The sequence below is a fragment of the Mixophyes fleayi genome, chromosome 3, assembly GCF_038048845.1.
Source record: "Mixophyes fleayi isolate aMixFle1 chromosome 3, aMixFle1.hap1, whole genome shotgun sequence".
Lineage (NCBI taxonomy): Eukaryota > Metazoa > Chordata > Amphibia > Anura > Limnodynastidae > Mixophyes > Mixophyes fleayi.
In genome coordinates this window covers 54,648,379-54,673,424 of record NC_134404.1, presented here as the reverse complement: position 1 = coordinate 54,673,424, position 25,046 = coordinate 54,648,379, and the positions used below count along the sequence as shown (strand labels likewise).

Below are 25,046 nucleotides of genomic sequence, written 5' to 3'. Positions count from 1 at the left end.
AAACTGGCACCGGAGGCACGGTGTTTGGATAAGGGCACGAGCACCCTGAACAGACAGGCCTTATTAGGACAACTCCGTGCAGGTCAGACAACTGTAATACCATTCTATAAAAGTAACCAAAATACTCCTAGTAACACTATCCACTTCTGTCTCTTTCAGATACTTAATACAATAATGTAACTAAACATCAATGTAAGCACAGAGGGAACACACACAATGTATTATATGCACCCTCATTAAAGAATTAGGAACACAATTACCTGTCAAACAAATGTGACCTTGTTGAGTTTATTGCCCTATCCACTGTGGCAATAGCTTCGTTAATCGATACAGTAACAAAGGGATCTCCAGTGCGGCTGACTTCAGGGACTAGAGGTGGAACAAAAAGAAATGAGATTCAAATGTTAGAGTCTGCATACAAGTGATTAGTGAACCATTAAATATTGTATTACTGCCACCCTTAAATTTTCAAAGAATGGTTATTACATCCTAATCAAGAGAAACAATCCTCTTTAGTTCTTTCTATATGTGTGTTGTGATCACAGAACTAAATCCAGAGAAAACTGTTTTTATGCTTTATTGCTGGGTTAAGACACTTATGGGGGAGACTGAGTTTGTTTACACGCAGCAGGCAGACGTGAGGGGTCCTCTGCTGCCTCTATACAAATGTCTGATAAAGGATCTATACCTACAGATTGGAAGGGGAGCCGTGCAGATAGAGGCGCGCATACAAATAACACATTTATTCTTCATCACTCCAAAAACTCCATAACTCAAAAAAGTAGCAATGCAACTGCAACTTGTTTTATGGTACATTTACCTCATTGAAAAACAGAGGCAAGTAAACCCAGCTAAGTATCTAAGTTAATGGTGTATATCAGACTGAGAAGCGTGAGCAACTGGTCTCCCAATCCCAGTAAGACAACTGGAGATACACAGGCTGAGACTAGGAGACACTGGGTGAATACTTATTTGTAACCATTTCACCCTGCAGCTATAAATCTGCTGCTCTCACATCAAACTTACCTCTGAGTGCCTCCCGATTATACTGTCTGAGCACTTGAGTTTTTTCTGTTGGGTTTGAAAAGCCAATCAGATGCTAGCTATCATTTATTTAGTACATTCTACAAAATGATAGCTAGAATCTGATTGGTTGCTATAGGCAACATCTCCACTTTTCAAACCCGCCAGAGAACTCTCAGCTTGATACATTTACCCCAAGATGTTTATTTATCCTACTTTGTCATGTTCCTGTTTTGTTTTATAAAATGTGTTACTACAGTTACAAATGTTCTACAGCTGTAAAGAAAACATTTTCAAAAGTTATAGACATGGGAAAGTTGCATTACCAATCACTGAGTATGTTGCACCTAGTGTGTAAGGTGTTTGAGCTCATATATTGGTGTTTTATCACAGGCAGCAGTGTTTATACTGTAAATGTGCTATGAGCGTGTTATTACCACCTGCATCAATCCTTTGCACTATGTTGCATTTGTTGAAGTGTTGTGCAATGAACACATTAATCTCAGTTGAGACTTTAGTCAAGAAAAGGGACAGATTCCTAGAGCTAACATTTTAGAAGCTTTATAAGAATATTCAAAGTAAACAGATACAACAAACATGAACACAGTCAGCAGAACAAATTAAGCAGGGGTGTCTAATTACTTCCAGGTGTAGCTGCTTTTTAAGAAATTAGCTACGTACACAATAAAACATTTAAAAGGTACAATTAAAATTAAAGCACCCTGAGGCAGAGGACCCTCATTTTTGTCAACTAATAGGACCAGAGTCTCAAACAGTAATCTGCTGAATGGACATGAAAATGGAAAAGCGGGAGACTTTTGTATGGTGCTTTGTTTAACCCTCTCAAGGCCAGAGGTTTGAGTTTACCACGGAAGCCGGCGACTTTCACTATTTAGAGCTGTGATTTTACAAGACTTCTTTTTAAAACTTCCTCCACCCAAGTGAATTTATACGGCGTAGGTTTGAACTAAGAACATGACTTCTGGACCATTTCCCTTTAAACAGAAGGGACCAAGTGAAGTTTTCTGGTCTTAATACATGTCGCCATGTTTTGCTACAACCGTACGGTGTTTCAAACATTCCCCACGAGAACCAACGGTCAAGCTCGGTAGTGGGGTGGAGTCCACCATGAATTCCCCTTTACACCCAAATATTCTACAAGAAAATGTGAGGCAACCTGTCCAAAAACTAAAGCTTGAGTGAAAGGTGATCACACAACAGGACAATGCTCCAAAACACACCACCAGCATATCTACAAGTGAATGGCGGAGAAGAATCAAGGTGCGGAATGTTCAAGGTCCAGACCTCAACCTCATTGAGATGCTGCATATCTGCACACCAGCATATCTACAAGTGAATGGCGGAGAAGAATCAAGGTCCAGACCTCAGCCTCATTGAGATGCTGCATATCTGCACACCAACATATCTACAAGTGAATGGCGGAGAAGAATCAAGGTCCAGATCTCAACCCCATTGAGATGCTGTGTTGGGGACACAGACAGCTGTGCATAAAAACATATCCTCAATCACCAGTGAACTGAAGAAGTGTTGTAAATTGGAGTGGGCCAACATTCCTCAAATAAAACGTATGGGATCGACAAATATACTGCTGCAAAACCTACAAGCAGCACAAGACAACGCTGGCTGGAATGCAGGGTTCTCACAATGGAGAAAAATACATATATTACCATATTTAAGAACACTTTAGTCTTACCTGTCACACTCAGCACCATGTGGACTGAAGAATAGCCAATACTATTTCTAGCCACACATTCATATCGACCTTGGTCTGCTGGGCCGACATCGCGAATACCTAGATATCCATGAGGGCTAATGTGAAATTTCCCACTCTCTGTTACTTGTATACCATCCTGAAACAAGCACAGTCATTGGTTCATCTATGTGTATATCATCTAGCAACAAGCGTTATTATTGGTTCAGTTACTTGTATGCCATGCTGAAAGGAGCACGGTCGTTGGCTCATCTACTTGTATACCATCTAGTAACAAGCACAGTCATTGGTTCAGCTACTTTCATATCATCTAGTAACAATCGCAAACATTGGTTTAGTTTACTTATAAACCATCCAGCAGCAAGCACAGTTATCAGTTCAAATACCAGTATGCCATCCTGAAACAAGCACTGTGATTGGTTCAGTCATTTATTTACCATTTAGACACAAACATAGTATGGATCACTCACAAAAAAGTGAGTACAAGGTTATTGAGAGGTAAAGCTGTCACTGTTCAGTTTTTCACATGAAGATGGCATCTTCTACAGAGGGACAAATGATGTGCACTGAATAACTGGAATATTGGTTGAAGTATATCCACAGAATCTACGCAGATGCAGTGTGCAAAAGCAGAACAGTGTTAAATGAGGAGTGCTATAGGCAGCATTTTAGCACAGTGGTTAGCATTGCTGCTTCACAGCGCTGGACTCGCTGTTTTAATTTTGACTGTGTGGAGTCTGTATGTTCTCCCCATGCTTATGCAAGTTTCCTCCAGGCAATAACATACAGGTAGTTTAATTGGCTGCAGACAACAATGGACCCTAGTATATGTATGTGTGGGTGGTGGTGAATTTGGGTTAGAAGCTCCTATGGGGCAGGGACTGATGTGGATGATTAAATATTCTCTGTACAGCGCTGCTGAATATGGTGGTGCTATATAAGTTATAAGCACTGTCCAGTCACAAGTGGCCACCACTGTTTAGCACTAAAGCAACATCACCAGTTTGTTTTCCTGTGTAAGTGAGCAACAATCACCCAGTTTGCAGACTAATCTTCCAGATATAATTCAGATAACGTTATAAACTGATAAATCCTGCACATAATAAAAGTGACAACGTTCTAAACAGAACTCTGTATTTAGATACATATTACGTAGAGCAGAACTTCCTCTACTACTAGCTATAATTAGGACAATAACGTTAGCAGCATATCCAACAGGTGTAAAACGGTCACTTCATGTGTACATTGGTGGATCTGCCTACAACACCACTTAAACAATGGTTACAATTCACTCAGTAATGTTGATAAATGTTATCTTAAACAGTTACCTTGTTCCAGGTTATCACGGGCAGAGGATCTCCTTGGGAACTACAAGGGATATGAACTTCAGTGCCAACTTCAGCTGTCATGTCACTGGGCACAGTAGCAAACACTGGAGTAACTGGGAAAAACATAAAACAACAAATAAATAAAATACCACTAGCAGCGATAGAGTGAATCACTTTGGTATGACAGGCAACATTTCAATACTTTTATAAAAATGGAGAAAAAAACAACAACATTTATCAGCTAAGATGAAGAGAAAACGTTTAGTAACTACAGCTGCTTCTTGGCCAAACATTGTCAAATCTGGAGACGTTTTTCAAGAACACTCCAAGTTTTAAAATACTCTTATTTATTACACCTGCACCTCTTGTTCTGAATAATGAACTCAAGTGTGTTCTTATCCTGTATGTATAACCAAATGAACATTACTGGTATTATCATCATTTCCAGTGGTCAGGTCATATTGGAGGTACAGCGTCCTCTGTCTGTATAGAAAGTATTATAATTGTATTATGAACATGTTCGGTGGTCAGGTCATATTGGAGGTGTGGTGTCCTATGCTAAATAGAATTGTAATGCGATTATATACAGTGGGTAGGTATAGTGTCTTCTATATAGGATATAATAGAATTATGTTGTGATTATATACAGTGGGTAGATATATTGTCTATTTCATATAGGATATAACAGAATTGTATTGTGATTATATACAGTGGGTAGGTATAGTGTCTTCTATATAGGATATAATAGAATTATGCTGTGTTTATATACAGTGGGTAGGTATAGTGTCTATTCTATATAGGATATAATAGAATTGTATTTTGGGCATGTCCTGTAGTCAGGCGTTTGAAGCGTCTCTGCTATCTCCATGTGACAATACAATCCTTCTATTCCAGGTATTGTTAGGCAAATACTTTAAGATTAGTAATGAAATTTTCAGCTCTTTCTAAAAAAAAACCAAAGAAACAAAAAAAAAAAACATTGTTCCCCTCTCTACGTTTTGAAGTTTTGAAATACTTGATAGTCAGACGCTGCACTACAGGTATGCAGCTAAATGTTGGGAATCTCACCATGATGAAAATAATCATCAAAGTCCAATATATAAATTCTGCTTTACAAATGTGTTGTATTAACAAGAGAATCACAAAAGATGCTATTAACAAAAGAAAAAAAAAAAAAGGACAACTTTTACTTTTACAACATTTTACTAGGGTTACTTACATTCCTTTAAAAAAAAAACAAACAAACAATATTTAACTCAAGTTGTTATGGTTGGTGATCTATCATCGTACAATCAGAGCAGTTTGGTTTTTGTTCAACAATGAATATATTTTCAGCGCATAAAGGTTTCTAAGTGGTATTGTATAATAAAGATCAGTCGGTGGTCTTTCCTTACCTCTGGCCTGTACTATCAGTTGCGCTGCGGTGCTCTTAGATCCAACAATGTTTACAGCCTGACACTCGTACTGACCCTGGTCGTGTAAAGCAACGCGGAGTATCCTCAGCGTCCCGCTGGACAACACTTGATGTCGTCTGTCAACAGACAGCTGGTTCCCTACGAGTGCGCACAATCACAACCCAATAAATAGTGATAACTTCATCAAATAAGCAGTTCTGTCCCGTTTATTTGATATCAATCTCATAGGGATTAGCATTTAATAGGGAAAAAAATAACATGTGTAAGCCTAAATACATTCTGTAATATCCTGAGATTAATTCAAAGCAAACTAGAGGCAACTGTTAAGGGCCATTAAAAAAATAGGATACGGCCAACTAATTTGCTTAGCAATTCTATGCCAATATACAAGCTTTACAAATCACTCATCACCCTTTAGTGGTATAGAGATATGAGATATTCAAGCATGATTCAGGATAAAAGAAGTCATTTAAGTACACGGGACATCGTTTTAAGGGAATACAGAGTACAAATCACAGCAGGAGATGCAGAACTGATTTTCAACACTTGCAAATATCTTGTAATACAGTTTCTGCATTTATTAGAAAAACAGTCTTCAGTATTTTATCTCCATACGTTACCATTATTACTATGTGCACATGATGGATATACAAACAGAGGGTTAATTAAAATATTGTGCCAACATTCAACAACTTGAAGAAATGAGATGTGACCAGTCAGTTTTGGTGGAAGGTGGAGACTGGTACAGAGGGAATGTTTCTCCAGTTACTCTACAAACACTTTTGCATTCTTTAATTCTTCTGCTGGCAAGACTCTAAATTTAGTCCACTCTAACTCCACCAGTTCATTCTCCTTTAGACTCTCTTTGAACAGTGACGTTCTGGTATCTGTACAGAACTATAAACATTCAATTCTTGCTTAAATACACACAAGAGATCTTTAGAATTTCCATGATTGTGATCAAGTCAATATAGTGAACTCGGGCAGGAATTACCATATACCAGCTGTACTTAGACAGGGGAGACTTGGGACAGCGGGGAGTATATTTTTGCTGAGCTTAACGGTCACTTTTTGGTAGCATTGCCGTTTCATAAACAGCTATTTATATTCTTGGGGTGTATTGGAATTCAATAACTCAGCAATGTGATGACAAAAGTAATAGTACAATTGTAAATTTAACAGTCATAGTAGCCAGATACTACTACAACCGAATGGTATAATCAAAGCCTGGTAGGGTCCCTAGTGCAGTATTGTGGGTTTGGGCACCCTGGCGGAGACTTCAAAGCCCCATGTGCCAAGAAAGCTTTACTGTAAGCTGTATAAGAAGCCTCTTACCTCCTTTAGTCCAAGCTATTACTGGTTGAGGGTTTCCTTGAGCTTCACAATGGAAATCCACAGTATGTCCTTCAAACACGTTCCGATCCTGTGGAACAACTGTGAACTGTGGAATGGCTGAAAAAAAGATGCAATACTATGTATGGGCTATGGTTTTCTTTATCTTCACGAGAATAGTAAAAAACAAAAACAGCTCATTGCATGTATTATTTTTACACTAGTGCAATCCAAGTATTTCACAGGAAGAGCCACATTAATGGTATCTATTCACGCTTTGAGGTGTATTCTACATTCATACAATACATATAGGTGGGTGGAGGGTTTAGTTGAGAATTTCAAAAAGTCTTGAATGGCTGCGTCTATAAATAATCCCCACCCCACAATGATTTAGATCTGTATATTTCAGTCTCATGAGCAGACCAGTCTTAGTATTTCTGCCATGTGCTCGTTAAACAATGAACGTCATGCTTATTTATTTATTGATGTTGCTGGTTTATATAGGAAGTGCATCGAATGCGTATCTAGACAGCAGAGACTTACTGATGTGTCAAAAGTTTGTTCCTTATACCGGCTTGGGGTGTTCCCACTAAATGTGGGCTTCGCGCATGGGTGGGTGAAGATTATGCACTTTGTGAGTTATCCAGGTTTAGGGGAAGAAACAGTGCATTTTTCACCCTGTCCTCAGAGGTGCCTGTAATCAGGCATCAACCTATACGTTCAGGGAGACTAGTTTTGCACCAACCAGGCAAATTGTATAAGTGAATGAGCATCTAGATTAGGGATAGGCACCTGATACATTTTAAAGGGCCACATGGTGCAGCCCTCTAATCTTCAAAAGGGCCACACATTACCCTTAATCTCAGTAACAAAATAAATCCATACATTTAATCAAAGAAAGAGACAGTTATCTGTTATAACATATCAGATAAATAACTGTTACAAGATCTAACCAACAAAACCGGCAACCAGGCAGAAGAATCTGGGGGCCGCAGGTAAAGGTCCAATCACTGACCTAGACGCACAATTCTAAGTCAATGATTATAGGTAGGTCTGTGATGTTTGGAAGGTTTCTGACATATGCATTCCCATTCTCAGACACCAATACAGCTAAAGGGTCACACATTTGCTGGGGGAATTTCTCAAAGTGGTAAGTGGCTGCACAACTAGTCATATAGATTATTAATTTGGACAAACCTAAATATAAGACTGTAGCACATCTAAAAATTTTACTGATCATCATTTATAGTATTACTTTATTACACTTATATACACAAAATTTGGCAAATTGTAATAACCCCTTTTATGACTGTACTCTTTGTTGCAAAGTGCCCACCCCCAGATAGTCCTAAAATGATATTTCTACCACTTATTTAAAATATTCAAACTGTTATATCAAGGGTGTATATGCATCTTTTTCTATTTTATTATTATTTTTAGTGTCCCCCCTAATGGATGAGAATAGACATTGGGAAACACTGCAGATATATTGTCGTGTACTGTTTACAGCACCCATTGGTTTATTCTGGAGAAGATTAATTCCAGTTAGAACAAAGATATATAGAGCTGAAAGAATTTTTGACTTTTACCGGTGAGCAATAATCTTTTTGTTCAAAGGCACAATAGGGCTTATTCCTTGATGCTACATTACCAGTAATGGAATATGCTGAACAGCTTCCCTATGAATGTTAGCTATTGAGGGACCAGAAGTCACGTCTCTGTAGATCAGGGGACACTAAACAGATCACAGTCCAGGGGAAATATTTATCAAATTTTCTAACTAGGAAACGTGGAGGTGTTATCAACCAATCAGATTCTAGATCTCATTTTCTAGAATATTACTAGAACTAGATTGGTTACTATAGGCAACACCTCAATGTTTTCTTTTTAGAAGGAACCTTTATTTTTTTAAGGTTTTAGAAGGTTTGATAAATCTATCTGTTAAGTCAAATCTAGAGTGGGTGCATACTAACCAGTGATACAAAGTTTATACAAGCCTCACAGGGGATGTTCTAAAATACAGTAAAAAAAAAAAAGTTTGGCAATATCTAACAATCCAAAACATCTTTAGTCCTCACACATTCCACAAAAGTTTGCATACTGCTCGATATGAGCAAAACATTTCAGTGAATTTGGAGTTTCTACTAATCTAAGTGTTCTGCGGCTAATGAATGACTCTGCAAAGGTATGAGCTTTAAATAATAAAGGGTGTGTGTGCGTATATATCTCTCTCTCTCTCTCTCTATATATATATATATCTCTCTATCTCTCTCTCTCTATCTCTCTCTCTCTCTCTCTCTCTCTCTCTCTCTATATCTCTCTCTCTCTATATCTCTCTCTCTCTATATCTCTCTCTCTCTATATCTCTCTCTCTCTATATCTCTCTCTCTCTATATCTCTCTCTCTCTATATCTCTCTCTCTCTATATCTCTCTCTCTCTATATCTCATATATACACACACACACACACACACGTATATATACATGCGTACACGCATATATATATACATATACACACACATACACTAAAAATAAGAGTACCACAAGGAGTTTGTTTGACTGAGCATCACATTCTTCAACTGAGACACAGCATTTAGCTGTCATTATTTGTGATTTACATGTAATCTTGTTTTACTGGAACATTCAGACTTAAGCACGCGATCTGTTGTCCTTACCGAGGTACAATCCCCAATGGAGGTCTTGCTGATCTGCTAAAATGGATAAGATCCAGCTGGCTGAAGTGGGAGTCTGATTAAGCAGAAATACTTATGGTGGAGGACGGGGACAGATTGATAAAAACAAGACTGAAGTTAGGTCAGCCAGCCTGACCAGGGGCCTGGGACCTCACAGCTGCTAAACATCACGTGTGCTAAATTTCTCTATAAACGCATTGATGCTTTTATTCAGAAATAAGCACGCAACCAGCCTCCCCTAGAGTTCTGCATCTGCACTCCCACAAATGAGATCCTGCAGAACACCACGGAAGAATAAGAACAATAAAAACTATGCTACAATCCTCCAAAACAATGTCTACAGATATCCCGTGGCAAAACTAATCTAACAACTAAAGTAAGCTGCCAACAAATCAGAAATTCCTCAGGAAACTATTAAACATATTTAGCAGATTTGTAAATGTAAAAAAAGGCAAGAAAAAAAAAAGAATTTAGTTGACAAAGCATTAATCATGTACATCTTAATATACATACATAATTCAGATTAGTTGTCTGCCTTTTGAAAAAATGAAGCAGTCTTTTAAATGCGTGCCAAATACATTTCTTTATACAACATATTAATGGCAGATTTAAGCAATAACCCATAAATAGCAATCTAATAACAGATGCAAAAGTACTATGCTGTAAGGTTAGGGTTCCAGCAACCCAGAATTGCTAATAAATTAAGTATATTTATTTTTCCAAAATACTTTGCATAAAATACTATGGACCTCATTTACAAGGAGCACGGCCACTTCCACTCTGGAAAAGGAATTTTATATTTGTGCCACCTCTGAGCTAGGAGATTAGGTATCTGTCTAATTGAATGGGCCACATCTTGTTCCTGTAAGTTGCACGTCTACAGGGAAGCACATTACTAAGTACCCTTAACACAATATGTAACTAAACTGTCTGTGTGCACCGTAACTAAAGTTCTATGACTATTATCAGTTTCGGTCTTTCAAGGTCAACATTCTGAGCAAGCAATCCGCCCTTCTAGACTTACCTTGGACTATAATGTAAGCAGTTGAGTGAATGGTGTCTACAGTGTTTGTTGCAAAACATGTGTACTCTCCAGCATCTTCTTGATTGACATCCTGAATGTACAGTCCTCCGGACGGTGTAATATTGATGCGGGGATCGCTTGGCAGTGGGGTCCGGTCCCCTCTAGTCCACGTGATTCTGGGTTGAGGTTGGCCAACCGCACTGCACTCTAAAGTTACCCTTTCACCAACCAACACTTCTGTATTTTGAGGCTGAATCACAAAACTGGGCCTTGCTGCTTGCAAGAACAAAAACAAGACAAAACAAATAAAAGTTTACCTAATCAAGTTGAAGTCTTTAATGAGGACTCCTTTTGTACCAAAGGAACAAGTGAACTAGTTAAGCTGCTTGGGTCCAACGTGGTATGGGAGACACTCATTCTCCCCCAACTCCTGAAGTCTGAGGATCCTTCAGGACTCTAACCCTGAGGGGTATGTTTACTAAACTGCAGATTTGAAAAAGTGGAGATGTTGCCTATAGCAACCAATCAGATTCTAGCTGTCATTTTGTAGAATGTACTAAATAAATGATAGCTAGAATCTGATTGGTTGCTATAGGCAACATCTCCACTTTTTCAAACCTGCAGTTTAGTAAATCTAGCCCTGAGTGTGAATGTAAAGCATGGGTACACACTACAGAAAATTACTGCAGATTCGATTTCTGTAATTATTTTATTAACGACTGCCCGACATGGTTCCATCATTGATAGTGATTTTTAGGGAGTTTATAAAACCAAATCAAAGGATACGATATGCTTTGGTACTATAAAACATGATCGCGGGAGCGTGCACACTAATGCGATCTTACCAAACAGTTGTTTATTGTGTGATTGGCACAATAATTATATGTAAAACCTGTAGTGCGTACCCAGCTTAACCTCCACAAGGAGGTTGTCAATGCAGCCAACTGGACAAGTCAAAGCAATAACCTCAATCTGTTTATATTCAGCAGTTTACAGGTAGCGGTGCGGAGTTCACTGCACATATAAAGAATAAAGCTCTGCTTTACTACAGTTTTCTGTTACATATCAGATATTTTTAGGCTGTTCCCTGGCTTTTAGCACCATTCCAGGCCCTAATACAGATATTAATTTTGCAGTGTCAGATACTGAGCCGACAAGGCAGATTTCCCCACCATCCACAAAAACTGTAAGAGAAGTGTAGATGGAAACTGAAAAAAAATATTTTATTACTAGAAAATGGTAAGATTTAGTCATTTCCAGCATTACTCCAATAAGTCTGTGCGAGCGGGAGCTGCCATCATGAATCTGCTGTATGGTTTACGTCATGAGCGCAAACGTCTCCATAGACATGAAAAGCTGTGCTCTGTCTGCAAGTCAATTTAAACATTTGTGTAGTGAACACACAAACAGATATGGCAAAATGCAATAAGGTCACACAAATATCTACTATACTATATACAAAACAGCAAACATATGTGCTCTGAAATATACAAAATGAGGAAATGTACAACTGTAAGAAGGTACAAAGCTAAAATATAGATATTATATACAAATGTGTGTTGATATAAACTGAATGTCCACGTTTATTAGCAGGATCAATCTCTCTGCCATCTCAAGAAATTGTTATTCGTGGCAATTTAAAGTAAAGCAGTTGTGCAACTTTCACCTGTGTAATATATCCCCTTGCAGTAGTAAGAAATGGTTTAGTCTCTGCCTGGTGATATAAAAACAAGGATGAAAAGCACAGAGAGGCAAGATATAACAATATATTTAGTAAAGGCTGCAGGGTGACAAATACAAGCTAATAAACAGAACTTAAGAATGGAACACACCTTTAACTAGAATAGCGTAAAGTTTACCTGGTGCTCCATAATATCGAAGGGTGACCTCGTGAGTCTTCACTTCTCCAGCCACATTTTTCGCCATACACTGGTAAATTCCCTGATCCGTTTCTTGAGTATTCTGGATCATCAATGTACCATCTTCTAGGAGGTTCAGTCGGGCGTCATCTTTCATGCTCAACTCATTTCTGCATGGATAACATTTTTCATTAACACTTTTTTTTTTTCTGTGGTCACAAGGGCACATATTAAAGACATCGCAGTTTAAGGTTTAACCGATGACTAAAAGTTCTTCACAGACCGACATATACTAAAGAGTCGGGCACGATAATGATAATAAAAATAATGATATAAAAATAATGTGATATTTAATTGAACAATTTTAATATGGGTTATGTGTTTACATGTTTCATGTTCCAATAAGGATGAAGGTTTACAAACGAACAAAAAAAAAAACCACAAGAATCCAAATAGAAATAAAACTTAAGTTAGAAGCTAGAATCTGAGAACTTAGAAGTTGGAACTTTGGAACTTAGAACTTTGGAACTTGAGAACTTCAATAAATAAGTCCTGGCTTAAAGCACCGCGATCAGACCAGATGGCAAAGCACGTTATTGTGTTTGTTAATCCTGTGTGTTAAAAATGTGGTGCATCTGCACACCAGTTAGCAGTGAACACCATAAGCATATATATATAGCAGGCCTCTGAGACTGCGAACGGTAAAAGCTTAATATGCCAAGTACAGCTGCAGGGAAAGTTCAGATTTCATTTCCTCTTAAATTTCACAATCACAAAAAAAAATGTTAATCTCATTAACCTCAAAACAAAGGGAGAAAAGTTTCAATCTAGGCGATCTGACACACTCTGACCCAGCCGCGCCACCAGCTCCACAGGTGACTGGCCTCTCCTCTTACCGCTAATATTTCAGTGCTCGGTAACACGAGTACGTGGACTGCAGTAAGAGATTATACCATGAAACAAGAATTGTTCAAAGTTATCATTTGGCACCAAAATATGGCCCTTTGCTTTCTATTAAACATACTTGTTCCGGAGCCAGATAATTTCTGGTTTGGGATTGCCTTCAGCTCGACATGTAAAGTACACAGTGTTCCCAACGGTGACATCTACATCTTGAGGCTCTGATGTAATCCTTGGCCGCTCTGTATCGTAAATGGAAATCATGTTACTTCTATACAAGTAGTCCCTAAGAAAGATGTAAATTCTGGCCATGCACTAGGCTTGTAATTATTCACTGGATTAAAACGCGTTGCGCCCCACGGACACGTTGAATTGTTAAATAATGAGACTCCGTTGCCATTTTCATGGCGTTCAGGCATTTCTGAAAGCATCAGATATAATAAGTAATTTGTGAAAGGACCGCATATATTCCATCCACTCCCCAGTGTAGTAAAGGTGTATTTTAGAAGTTTATAAAACAAACAAAAGAACACTATTATAGTCATTATGTGCCCACATTGCACAAGACCCCTAACCTTACTGAGATACTCATATCTCCAGTTCTCTCTAACTGTGCATGCTCCTGCTGAAGGAGAACGCTGACTTTCACTGTGTGTAGGCAGCAGCTGAGTGCATGAAACCAGGTACCAGGGCTCTGGAGGAGAAGAAGTAGATGAAGGGGTAAGGTCTTTATACTGGATTCCACCCTCTGCTAGTTTGGGGAACTGTGGCCTGTACTGGCTACACCTGATCATTTTTTTTGTTATGTAGCGCAATCTGCAGATATTTTGTTTAATTAAATCCTATATTTAGAACATACTATGTTGCGCAACACAAAATCCAACATTTTGTAGCAAGGCTGCCAGGCAGCACAAGAGTCTTGGCTAGTCACATGTCACTCACCACAGTTCAGTTCTGCTGGTGTAATCGTGGAAAGAGATCTTCCCTGGAGCCTGCGTGGGTACTCACAAGTAGCGGCAGCTTGAGCATTACCAGATTCTGAATAAATCTTTAAAAGATCTGCCAGCCAAAGGATCTCACAGTCACAGTGAAGCGCGTTGGAATCCAATCGCCTGTTCGGGATTGCATGCATACACATGATTGGTATGGCCAAAGAAACATGTTTCACATCATATTATCAACTTTAAGAGGCAAAAAATAAGTAAATATACCCGCAAATATATCCCCATATTGCTGTTCTCCACCGTGTTTGCAGCAGAAAACATGCTGCAGATATCATAGCCTGGTGGGTACACAACGTTCATTACATAATAACCGGCCAATTGTAAATGTTGTCCCTGTTCACCCTTAAACTTGCTCATGCACAGTTAATAATGGTAATCAGTGATGAGCAGCTCTTTTCTGTCAGGTCATCTATAAAACTATTGATAAAACAGAACTATGACTTTTACACAAATATTTTAGAAGAACATTTATTTAGGGTTTAGTGGGATTTAAAAAAAACAAAAACCTAATACATCTCTTTTCTGCACTGATAAAATGCTTGTGGTGTTGAATCAGTCTGCATGGAAAGAGCGGAAGTTCACATGTGATCGGGCTTCATTTGCACGTCTTTACCCAGAATTCCTTAGTGCAGGCCTTTAAATCCTGTATCTGCTGGTTCTATGTTAAAATGCTGCTATTGTAATAGGTGGGATCATGTAATTGCTTTCTTGACTTTAATAGAGCTCCAGGGGAAGTTTGTCTAATGAGTTCTATGGAACGGTTATGGACTGCTGCAATGTGATCATTTTCACTGCAGAAAACAAATGCAATGATTAGAGAGCAGATAGATACAGAGAGAAAAGTGAGAATAATTATAAATACTTATAAATAGGAATAATGTGTAACAAACCAAAAAAGTGTGCTGAAAATTCCAGTTTGGAAGGGAAACTCCACCTTCAGTCAATTTTGTATCTAACAGGCACATTTTCTTACTTTCGTTGCCAGGACAACAGATAAACTCAGGTTTGTGTAGTGGGTAAAATTATATATTCAAGGGAGATCCGCTGTGGTATCCAAGTACCTCAACATAAAACGTTTGTAAGACAATGTTGCCTGAAGGTGCCGTTCCCCTCTACAAATGACACAGGAAGACCATTTCACTGGCACATACTTACAGCCTTTTCATAGATTCCAACTGACTAAAAGTGCCAGGAACCAAGTGAGTGATACGATTGTTATGTAAAAATCTGCAAAAGATAAAAGCAATAAATTTTTATTTGTGTGCAAAGCATTAAACTTTGTATCTAGATTATTCAACATTTGTAAAACATTAGTCACTCACAGTCTTTCAAGCTTGGGAAGGTGGAGGAAAGATTCTGGTTCTAGTGTCTCAATGTGGTTAAAATGAAGGTACCTGCAATAAATAAGCATCACATAATTAATTCCGCTTTGCAAGGGCTGCTTTGAAAATTGCAGACTGACACTATTGTGACTAATAGATGCACCTAGTTACAATGTTACAAATCAGAATTTGTAAATCCAGACACACATGAAGTGAATCGCTTGAAGCCATGTATCATGTGTTTGGATATACAGCACAAGGCAAGTAAAATATGATATGCTAATTAGAGATGTAGGAAAAGCAAGATTACCAAACTAAAAAAAAAAAAAAAAAAAAAGGCCACAGTGGCTCAGTGGTTAACACTTCTGCCTCACAGCACTGGGGTCATGAGTTCAGTTCCCGACCATGGCCTTATCTGTGTAGAGATTGTATGTTCTCCCCGCGTTTGCGTGGGTTTCCCCCGGGTGCTCCGGTTTCCTCCCACACTCCAAAAACACACTGGTGGGTTAATTGGCTGCTATCAAATTGACCCTAGTCTGTGTGTGTGTTTGTTATGGAATTTAGACTATAAGCTCCAATGGGGCAGGGACTGATGTGAGCGAGTTCTCTGTACAGCGCTGCGGAATCAGTGGCGCTATATAAATGAATGGTGATGATGATATATTGCATATACAGTCCAAACATACTTTCTTTCTAGGGCACTAGAAAGCTCTACACAGAATGTTTTCAGGAGGATAAAACCATTTCAAACCTAATACTCTGGCAAGATAAAATAAATAAATAAATCATTTACATACATAAACAGAAATGTGAATGTCACAAAGCATTCTTTTTTGTAGCAGAACTTGATTTTATGTTGGCTGTAGTACAGCTCCCATTTATTATAACCTGAAAACCGAATGCAGAAATTTGGTTAATCCACAAAAGCCATCTTTGGGGACTTATTGTAAAAATCCAGCTAATTTGTTTAGTAAAACAGAAACTGTATCACTAGGACAAATGGGCATGTAGAATATAAATATTGTCAATGGTAATAACTTAGACAAACTGCACGTAGAGATCTCTATAGGACATGTTCGCTCTACTTCAAAGTCCGGCTCCTACAACAGTGATCTGAAGCTTGAAGTTCTATTCTTCTACCAGTGTACTAGGAGCATTGTGACCACTGGGTCCAGTGTGAAATGAAATAATTGCAGAAGCACATTGGATAATCTTGGAATGTGAATCACTTACTTGCTAGTTATGGCCAATACCTCATTTTTAGTACTACAATAAAAAATAATCCAAGTGGGGTCTACCAGATGGTGACAAACTGCTCCATATGCATGAAAATGGTAATAAACCACACACACATTGTACAGATGTGTGCAGATAGGATTCATATTTAAAATAAATACAATTGCAAATACAATAGGATGAAAATATTTTTTCTGAATAAACTTAAAGCATTATGAAAAGCATTGTTTTACTTTAAAAAAAAATATATGAACAATTATTTTGCAGCAAGTTCTGCAAGTCTCGTTTTACCGTCAACAGCATATCCCCCCTCTTGGTGAGTACATGTAATAGGTATTAAAACAAAATAACGGAATAAAAAGGAGTTGGTGGAGGAAAACTTCCTCACTAGCCATAATGATTCCGGACCAAGAGTTGGGAGCCTATGGGATTGCATATATGGGAGCTGAAAAACACCTGATAAAAGCATAGACAACAGCATAGTGTTTGACGACGTCCTATATATTGTACAGAGTGGTGACACTTATGAGTACAGCAGCCAATGTTGAAATTGACAAGAAGCAACGCAAGTACTACATTAAAAGGTAACTGGTCCATTCGCTTACATTATTCTTTTGGACCATTAGCGTTAAAGTACATTTTCCAGGATTTAAGGTTGTGTGTTAGGTGTGTAATAATAACACAAATGTGTACGAGCCCAAACAGTGTTCTTCCCAGAAAATGTTGTCAGCCCGGTGGCATTAAGAAGTAGCTGGGTTGCAATACTTTGCAATGATATTGAAAAATGTTGGAGGGTATTGCCCCCACCTGCCAGGACTGGTCAGACGGCTGGTCAGTGGTCTGCAGTGCCCACGTAGTGCCTGTTAGGAGAAGCAATGGTTTATCCTATTATATCATAACAGGACTCTGGTGGGCTCCAAGAGGCACAGAGCAAGTCAAAACACCCAGGAAGAGCACCCAGGAAATAGGTGCTGGGGAGAACACTACCATTTTTTTTAAAAAAAAAAATTTTTAAAAAAATTTTTTTTTAACACTTTGGCCAAATTCCTTTATTTTGTTTAATAAAAGCATATACCCAATTCCACTGCATTTTATAGCATTTCAGCAGCCTATGGAAACACTTTTATTCCCTTCAAATTTCAAGTGAGAATAGACAGTCTTATAGTTTAGAGATAACTAAGGAGCATTACAAACAATGTGGATATTTTGGTTTATTATAGTCGCATTATGAGCTCAAAATACATTTGTCATTAAAGGAAGAAATGCATTCTCCAATAAAAAGATTTCACATACCCCCCCTCCTCCCTCAACTAGCTGGGTCATGGAAAACCTTTCTGTCTGCCTAATACTCACCTGTGACACTATCACCCTTACTGTAATCCTAGAGGCCTCTAACTTTAATTATTTAAAAAAAAATAGTTATTTTATTGGATACAGCAAATGCCTACATAACACATGGCACTGTGTCTTAGTGGTATCATTGTAGCTATTTATAGTTTAACAAGGGACTATATTAGCATCCGTCATCTAATAAACACTAGGCTCTGCGACTAGTTTCTCCCTGCCCTTCAATCATTCCCAGTGGCACTTTGCTTCATGTAGGTGATGCACTTGATACTACACAAACAGCTTTTCATTTGTGAAGTTATGGTATAGAAATCTCATGCAAAGTCAAAATAAACCCCAGGATTCCTCAAAAAATCAAGAGAATTTAGTATTTTCATATAGGATGAAAGATGAACACATGGAATCATTACAGCATATATCGTCTATCATTCAATATTCAAGGTCGGTGAAAACAATGCATACAAATGTTACTAGCAAGCAAGAAAGCCCTATCAGCTGCTGACAGTGAGCTGCGGTGTGAGCATTAAAGTGAAAATAAGAGACAGACATTAGGGGATATATTTACTAAACTGCAATTTTGAAAGTGTGGAGATGTTGCCTATAGCAACCAGATTCTAGCTATTTATTTAGTGCATTCTACAAAACGACAGCAAGAATCTGATTGGTTGCTATAGACAACCCGCAGTTTAGTAAATATACCGAAAAGAGATAAGAGCAGGTTGTTAAACCCGTTCCACATCCATAATCAACACTACTAAACAGACATATTCTAAACTAGCTTTACAGAACATGCATACAAACCGTGTAACATGGGCCCCCTTGATATCAGTTAGTTAGGTCTATCCATAAAACATTAGTAGTAGAGGGGGTAGGGATCCTTTTGGGGCTACACCTTGGACGTCTGTGCTTGTGATATGTTGGTATGCTGGTGTAGTAGTCGCTGAATTTTATGGGTGTTTCAGGTGTGCCGGTTCCAATGGGTTCTTTACTTTGTAAGCATAACATGACTGGGTATGACCAATTTAGCCCTAGCATGTGTGGTCAGGTCAATACAACGCTTGAGACAGTTTACACTATACTAACATTGGGTGTCAGAAGACAGTATTTGCTTTTGTGACAAAAACATTTTGTTATTTTCTGCAACTGGGAGTCCGAACGTTCCAGTTAGTCTTTGAGAAGAGGTTAGACCTCATGGCCCCTCTATTCTGCTAGTCCAGGGCTGGATTTACCATTAGGCACAGTAGACCTGTGGTAGCGGTTGTCAGGCGGCTGTTTCCCAACTCAGGATGTGTATCACATGTTCTATGAATAACAGAGGTGTGAATAGAATGGGGATTAAGACGCCTACGGGCTTCAATGATGTAAACAAAGCCCTGGCTTTCACATAAGCTTTACACCCAAGTGCTACACTTATTTATAAAAACTATATATTTGTCTAAGGGCTCATTTTGAATGTCCAAAAGTCCAAGTGTGTCCCAGTCACCAATTCTAGATTGTAGATTTACTTGGATAGATAAACAGCATCTGAATAATTCTGTTCCAGCATCATTTGTAAATGGTTACGTGTCATCTTAACAATTTTTATATGTTCTTCTTATAGGTGTATGTACAGTACTAGCTTTTTGCTTACAACCTTCTAGAATTGTTTTGTACCCATAATAGATCAAAATTGGACTATGACCAACTGAACATAGCATTTCATCATGACTGTACAGTACACAGAACAAAGGAACAACATACATTATGTTATTAACCACAAAATAATAATTATCCAATTTAAAATACTGCCCTAACAATAGCAATGTTAAAGCCTAAAGTAAGGTGTAACATAGATGAATGAGGCAATGACATATGACTGTTAAACCAGATTATTCAATTCATTCTTTACTTGCTGTAGGCAACAAACTCCAGAAAAGAGGAATGTATAGAGTTCAGTTTGTCCTTAGAACATATGTCCCTTATATAGGGGGCAAGTGCAAAATGTTCATAAGTGATGAGGGGGACAAGAATGACCATGTTATACTGTAATCTATTCATGGCATATATAGTATAGAAACATAAATACAAAAAAAACCAACCAGTTTATTGTGTATATTTGTTTTGCCCTGAAACCGTTTACAAATTAAGATTATCCAACAAAGAAGCACTGAAATAATAGTTTGGCTCTGCAGGAGCTGAATAGTTTATGATGATACGTTGACGGATGCCAAAAATGTATCTATTCGCACTGTCTTATCAGAGACAAACATAGAAACAAATGTTAAAAACAATTCCTGAATTAAACGTTTGTGTCTGTGCACGTGACACACAAAGCAGGCATGCTTTACTGCAGGCCTGTCCAACCTGCGGCCCTCCAGGTGTTGTGAAACTACAAGCCCCAGCATGCTTTGCCAGTAGACAACCTGTTGGTGGCTGGAAGGGCATGCTGGAACTTGTCGTTTCACAACATCTGGAGGGCCGCAGGTTGGACAGGCCTGCTTTCCTGCTTTAACAAACACTACCACATAAATCATTACCTAAAGGCACTAATTGCACAACAATGTTAACGGTTATAAACTGCCGAGTTGACTGAAGTGTTAAAAATCACCTAAACCTGCCAAGTATACCTTATGAAGGCAGATGTGTTTAATAAGAGAATGAAAACGGCATCTATCAATTATCACTGGGAAATGGAGACTAGTGGAAGGATTCATGCACAAAAGTCTTCTTTGATTTGTACAGATTGGTGAATGGCAGTTTCTAGGGTCAGTAGGCAAGGGCTATGGCCTGGGGCGATGCCAAGGATCAGTGGTGAGGTACGGATTATCTATTCCTTTTCTGCCTCTCTGTTTTCTGCCCAGTATAACCAAACAAACAACCATCCTGTTTTAATTCATAGTAGAAACAGCTTTAGTTGTCCCAACGGAATTTGCTGGCGCTATATAGGTAAATAAATGTTGATGATGATGAGTTGTGACCAAGCTGCCAGTCTATTGGGGTAATCTCTACCAGCTTTTCACATCCGGACACTGCAATTTTCAGACATTCTGTGGAATAATGGTCGGGTTCCAACAGGTTGGATGTGGAAAGTTGCAACAAAAATTTTCAAATCATTCCGCACACTGAACGGGATTTACGTCTGGAATGGGCCATTCATTCATTTTTTTGGGGGGTTTACGACATTCCAATGTGGCTTTTGCTGTGTACTTTGGGTCATTGTCCTGCTATAATAAACATATTTGCAAAGATTTATTGCAGTTTTCTTGCAATATTTGTCTGTATCTTGCTCCTTCCACGTTGCCCTCTATTTTAACAAGCTTCCAGTCTCTACCAGCCGACAAGTATCACCATAGCAGTATGCCCCTGCATCCATGCTTCACGGCAGGTATAGTGTTCTTGGGATGATATGCATACTTGTGCACCTATTGTTGATGCCAAACTGTTCAATCGTGATTTCATCAGACAATAGAAATCTTCCTCCACTTGGTATGTGGGTCTCCCACAAGCTTCCGAGCAAACTCTAGGTGAAATTTAACCAACGACTCTTTTCTTTTTGCTACCTTCCATTGAAGCGCAGATTTGTATGCTTCCTGGTTAATTGTCCCATGGAAACCTTCTCCCATCTCAGACATGGAAGACCAACTCTAATGCGTCACAGGTCTCATTAACAAGTTCCCTTCTGGCACGGACACCCAGTTTTGGAGAATAACCGGTTTTAGATAAATTCACAGTTGTACCATATGCTCTACATATCTTTATGACTGACTTAACAGTGATCACTGCTATATTAAAAATTATTTGAAACGTTCTTTGATCTTTATGATGAAGCTCTTGTTTGGAAACACACAAAATCGATGGTAGAATCTGAGAGGTGTATTCATTTTTAAACAACTAAAAACCATTAACTGTACACAGGTGGACTCCAATCAGTTCTGTGACCTCTGCAAACAGCTAATTGCAACAATGTTTGTTTAGGTGGTTCTTAACAAAAGGTTAAACATTTATTTGTAATGCATGAAGAAAAACTTCAGATTTTTATGCAGGAATTGACATTGATTGTTGTGTTTGATCAAGGAAAATAAAATGTGAAAACTGTCAAAGGGGATGAAACCTCATAGCACTGTAAATACACATACAATTATATTCACACACACAATATATATTAAATTAATACAATAAAAAGGTAGTACATATAAGTACTGATAGAAGCAATCTTAGGTTCAGGTTTGATCAGTTAATGAATAAGAATCCCAATTCTATTTTTAAAGTACACCTACCCTTTTTACAAACTACATATGTAGTAATAATAGTAATGGCTTTAGACAGAATTGTGAAATTATCAATTGATTTTACCATCTGTCCTGATCAATATCTATTGGATCCCAATAAAATATTGATTGGTAATGGCCTGTCTTTGTAGGCCGAACACACTGCAGTAATCTCAGTGTGTGCTGACCCAAACTATCCCTGATGATAATCTGACAAAAGTAAATCGGATCATTATGGGAAATATTGGTAAATACAGGCAGCAAATGACCAATATTGGTCTGTGCGTGGTCATATTCCGACAGCTCTTGCAGGACCCAGTCGTGCCAGAAGTGATCAATCCAACTACTAAATCCTGTCGCTAGTCACTCAGGAGAAGTAACAAGCTCCGTCCTTGTATGGTCTCTGCTAGGCTACTTGCCTAGCAGAATTACACTTAATGTAAAATAAGTGCAATTTCCAGTGTCAAGTCTGGACAAAATATGCCTTACTTTCACCTGTAAGTACAAAAAATCTCCACAGACTTCTAATGCCACTAAAATACCAATTGTAAAACAAAACACAATAGTAATATAAACAAAAGTACATAGACACAAGCTAAACAAAACAAAACAAAACATTTAACATTAAGACATAAAAAAATGACACATTTGTGAGAACATTTTCATTAGTCTCTTCCAGGCCTGCTCATGAGGGGCAGGTAAACTAGAAGACGTTCTACTTAACAATTCTTAACAATTCTGAGACAAGTACACAAAATAGTACAACGGTCACTTACAGTTGTTCTAGAGAGGCAAGTCCTTTAAATGCTTGCCTGTCAATGGATTGGATTTCATTCTTGTACAAATAGCTGAAACAAGAAACAGTCAGCAGGATTAGTACACAGACAAAAGCAGCAAAGAGCATTAAACATTAAAGTAGACCTGCAGCATGCACATAGTGAAGGACGAATGTGGCCAACCAATATGCTAGGGACCGGTAGTATGAGGGAGGTCAGAGGGGAATGAGGTGACAATTACGCTTTAAACAGACACACAAAAATACCTGTAAAACATCACAATACATATGCAATTCACAAAATAACATAACGTACACTGAAAAATTGAAGGCTGCATTTGTTTTAACATAACATATGGCACCTATTGGTTCCAATGACCACATTCCCACCTGCGCTTACAGTGGGGAGCAGTGATAACGTGTTTTGGATGCTGTTTGCTCTATTTAACTGCACCTGAATGTACATGGACTTGCCCCTTTCTGGCCGTAAGTGTTTGTTATCACCTATGACCTGCAGAGACACTGATGTTTTACTAACTAGCCTAACATCTTCGTTCTGAAGGCAAAGACTGAAGCAGCACATGACGAACCAGAGTTCCTACATTATCATTTTAGTAGCTTGTTAAACTCTTGCTGGATTAAAGGTCAGTTAGTCTGCAGTAGGTTAGACCAGAGAAGGACAGTTAGTCTACAGTAGGTTAGACCAGAGAAGGACAGTTAGTCTGCAGTAGGTTAGACCAGAGAAGGTCAGTTAGTCTGCAGTAGGTTAAACCAGAGAAGGTCAGTTAGTTAGTCTGCAGTAGGTTAGACCAGAGAAGGTCAGTTAGTTAGTCTGCAGTAGGTTAGACCAGAGAAGGTCAGTTAGTTAGTCTACAGTAGGTTAGACCAGAGAAGGTCAGTTAGTTAGTCTGCAGTAGGTTAGACCAGAGAAGGTCAGTTAGTCTGCAGTAGGTTAGATCAGAGATGGTCAATTAGTCTGCAGTAGGTTAGATCAGAGAAGGTCAGTTAGTCTGCAGTAGGTTAGATCAGAGATGGTCAGTTAGTCTGCAGTAGGTTAGATCAGAGATGGTCAGTTAGTCTGCAGTAGGTTAGATCAGAGATGGTCAGTTAGTCTGCAGTAGGTTAGATCAGAGATGGTCAGTTAGTCTGCAGTAGGTTAGACCAGAGAAGGTCAGTTAGTCTGCAGTAGGTTAGATCAGAGATGGTCAATTAGTCTGCAGCAGGTTAGATCAGAGAAGGTCAGTTAGTCTGCAGTAGGTTAGATCAGAGATGGTCAGTTAGTCTGCAGTAGGTTAGATCAGAGAAGGTCAGTTAGTCACATTGTTCCTCTAGGATTCTAGAACCTGGAAGTTTGTGATTTACAAATCAACAAGCTCTGATAAATTGCAAGTCTGAGAAAACATCATTAGTAGTTGCACTAAAACAGCAAGTGTTAAGTATGTATTTCAGGAATGTTTCCTCCAGTTGTCTTTCAGTTGTACAAGCAATTAGTTGCAATATCCCATATTGTGATCTTTACATTCACTGCTTCTTTTTCTTTCTTAACAAGTCTGAGCAGGTTTAACAAATCATCTAAGAACAACTGAGAACTCAACATTCTAATAAAAACCTATGCATGATTTCATACTATGAATATAAAACCAGAGGGAAACAAAAAAAGAAAACTGTACAAATTCTGTAGTTGTTTTGTCATCATCTTGGCAACTACAAAAAAAATATGTCGGGTTATAACAGGAGGAGTGCTGGAGGGCTTGGCAACCTGAAATGAACCGAGTTCACTGTGTAAAAAGGCCCTGACACTTCAAACAAC

At 38.5% G+C, this 25,046-nt stretch overlaps 1 protein-coding gene across 1 annotated transcript in view; it reads right to left on the bottom strand.

Moving 5' to 3' along the window:
- The window catches only part of PXDN (peroxidasin), an 89,259-nt gene that overhangs the window by 17,634 nt on the left and 46,579 nt on the right, over window positions 1-25,046 (bottom strand). Inside the window, exons 4-15 of the mRNA XM_075201514.1 lie at window positions 23,238-23,309; window positions 15,632-15,703; window positions 15,465-15,536; window positions 14,248-14,417; window positions 13,430-13,547; window positions 12,406-12,575; window positions 10,547-10,819; window positions 6,834-6,950; window positions 5,478-5,636; window positions 4,084-4,196; window positions 2,738-2,894; window positions 261-369 (exon numbers count right to left, since the gene is read on the bottom strand). Of these exons, the coding sequence (XP_075057615.1) occupies window positions 261-369; window positions 2,738-2,894; window positions 4,084-4,196; window positions 5,478-5,636; window positions 6,834-6,950; window positions 10,547-10,819; window positions 12,406-12,575; window positions 13,430-13,547; window positions 14,248-14,417; window positions 15,465-15,536; window positions 15,632-15,703; window positions 23,238-23,309 (1,602 nt within the window). The remainder of the gene's footprint in view (window positions 1-260; window positions 370-2,737; window positions 2,895-4,083; window positions 4,197-5,477; window positions 5,637-6,833; window positions 6,951-10,546; window positions 10,820-12,405; window positions 12,576-13,429; window positions 13,548-14,247; window positions 14,418-15,464; window positions 15,537-15,631; window positions 15,704-23,237; window positions 23,310-25,046) is intronic.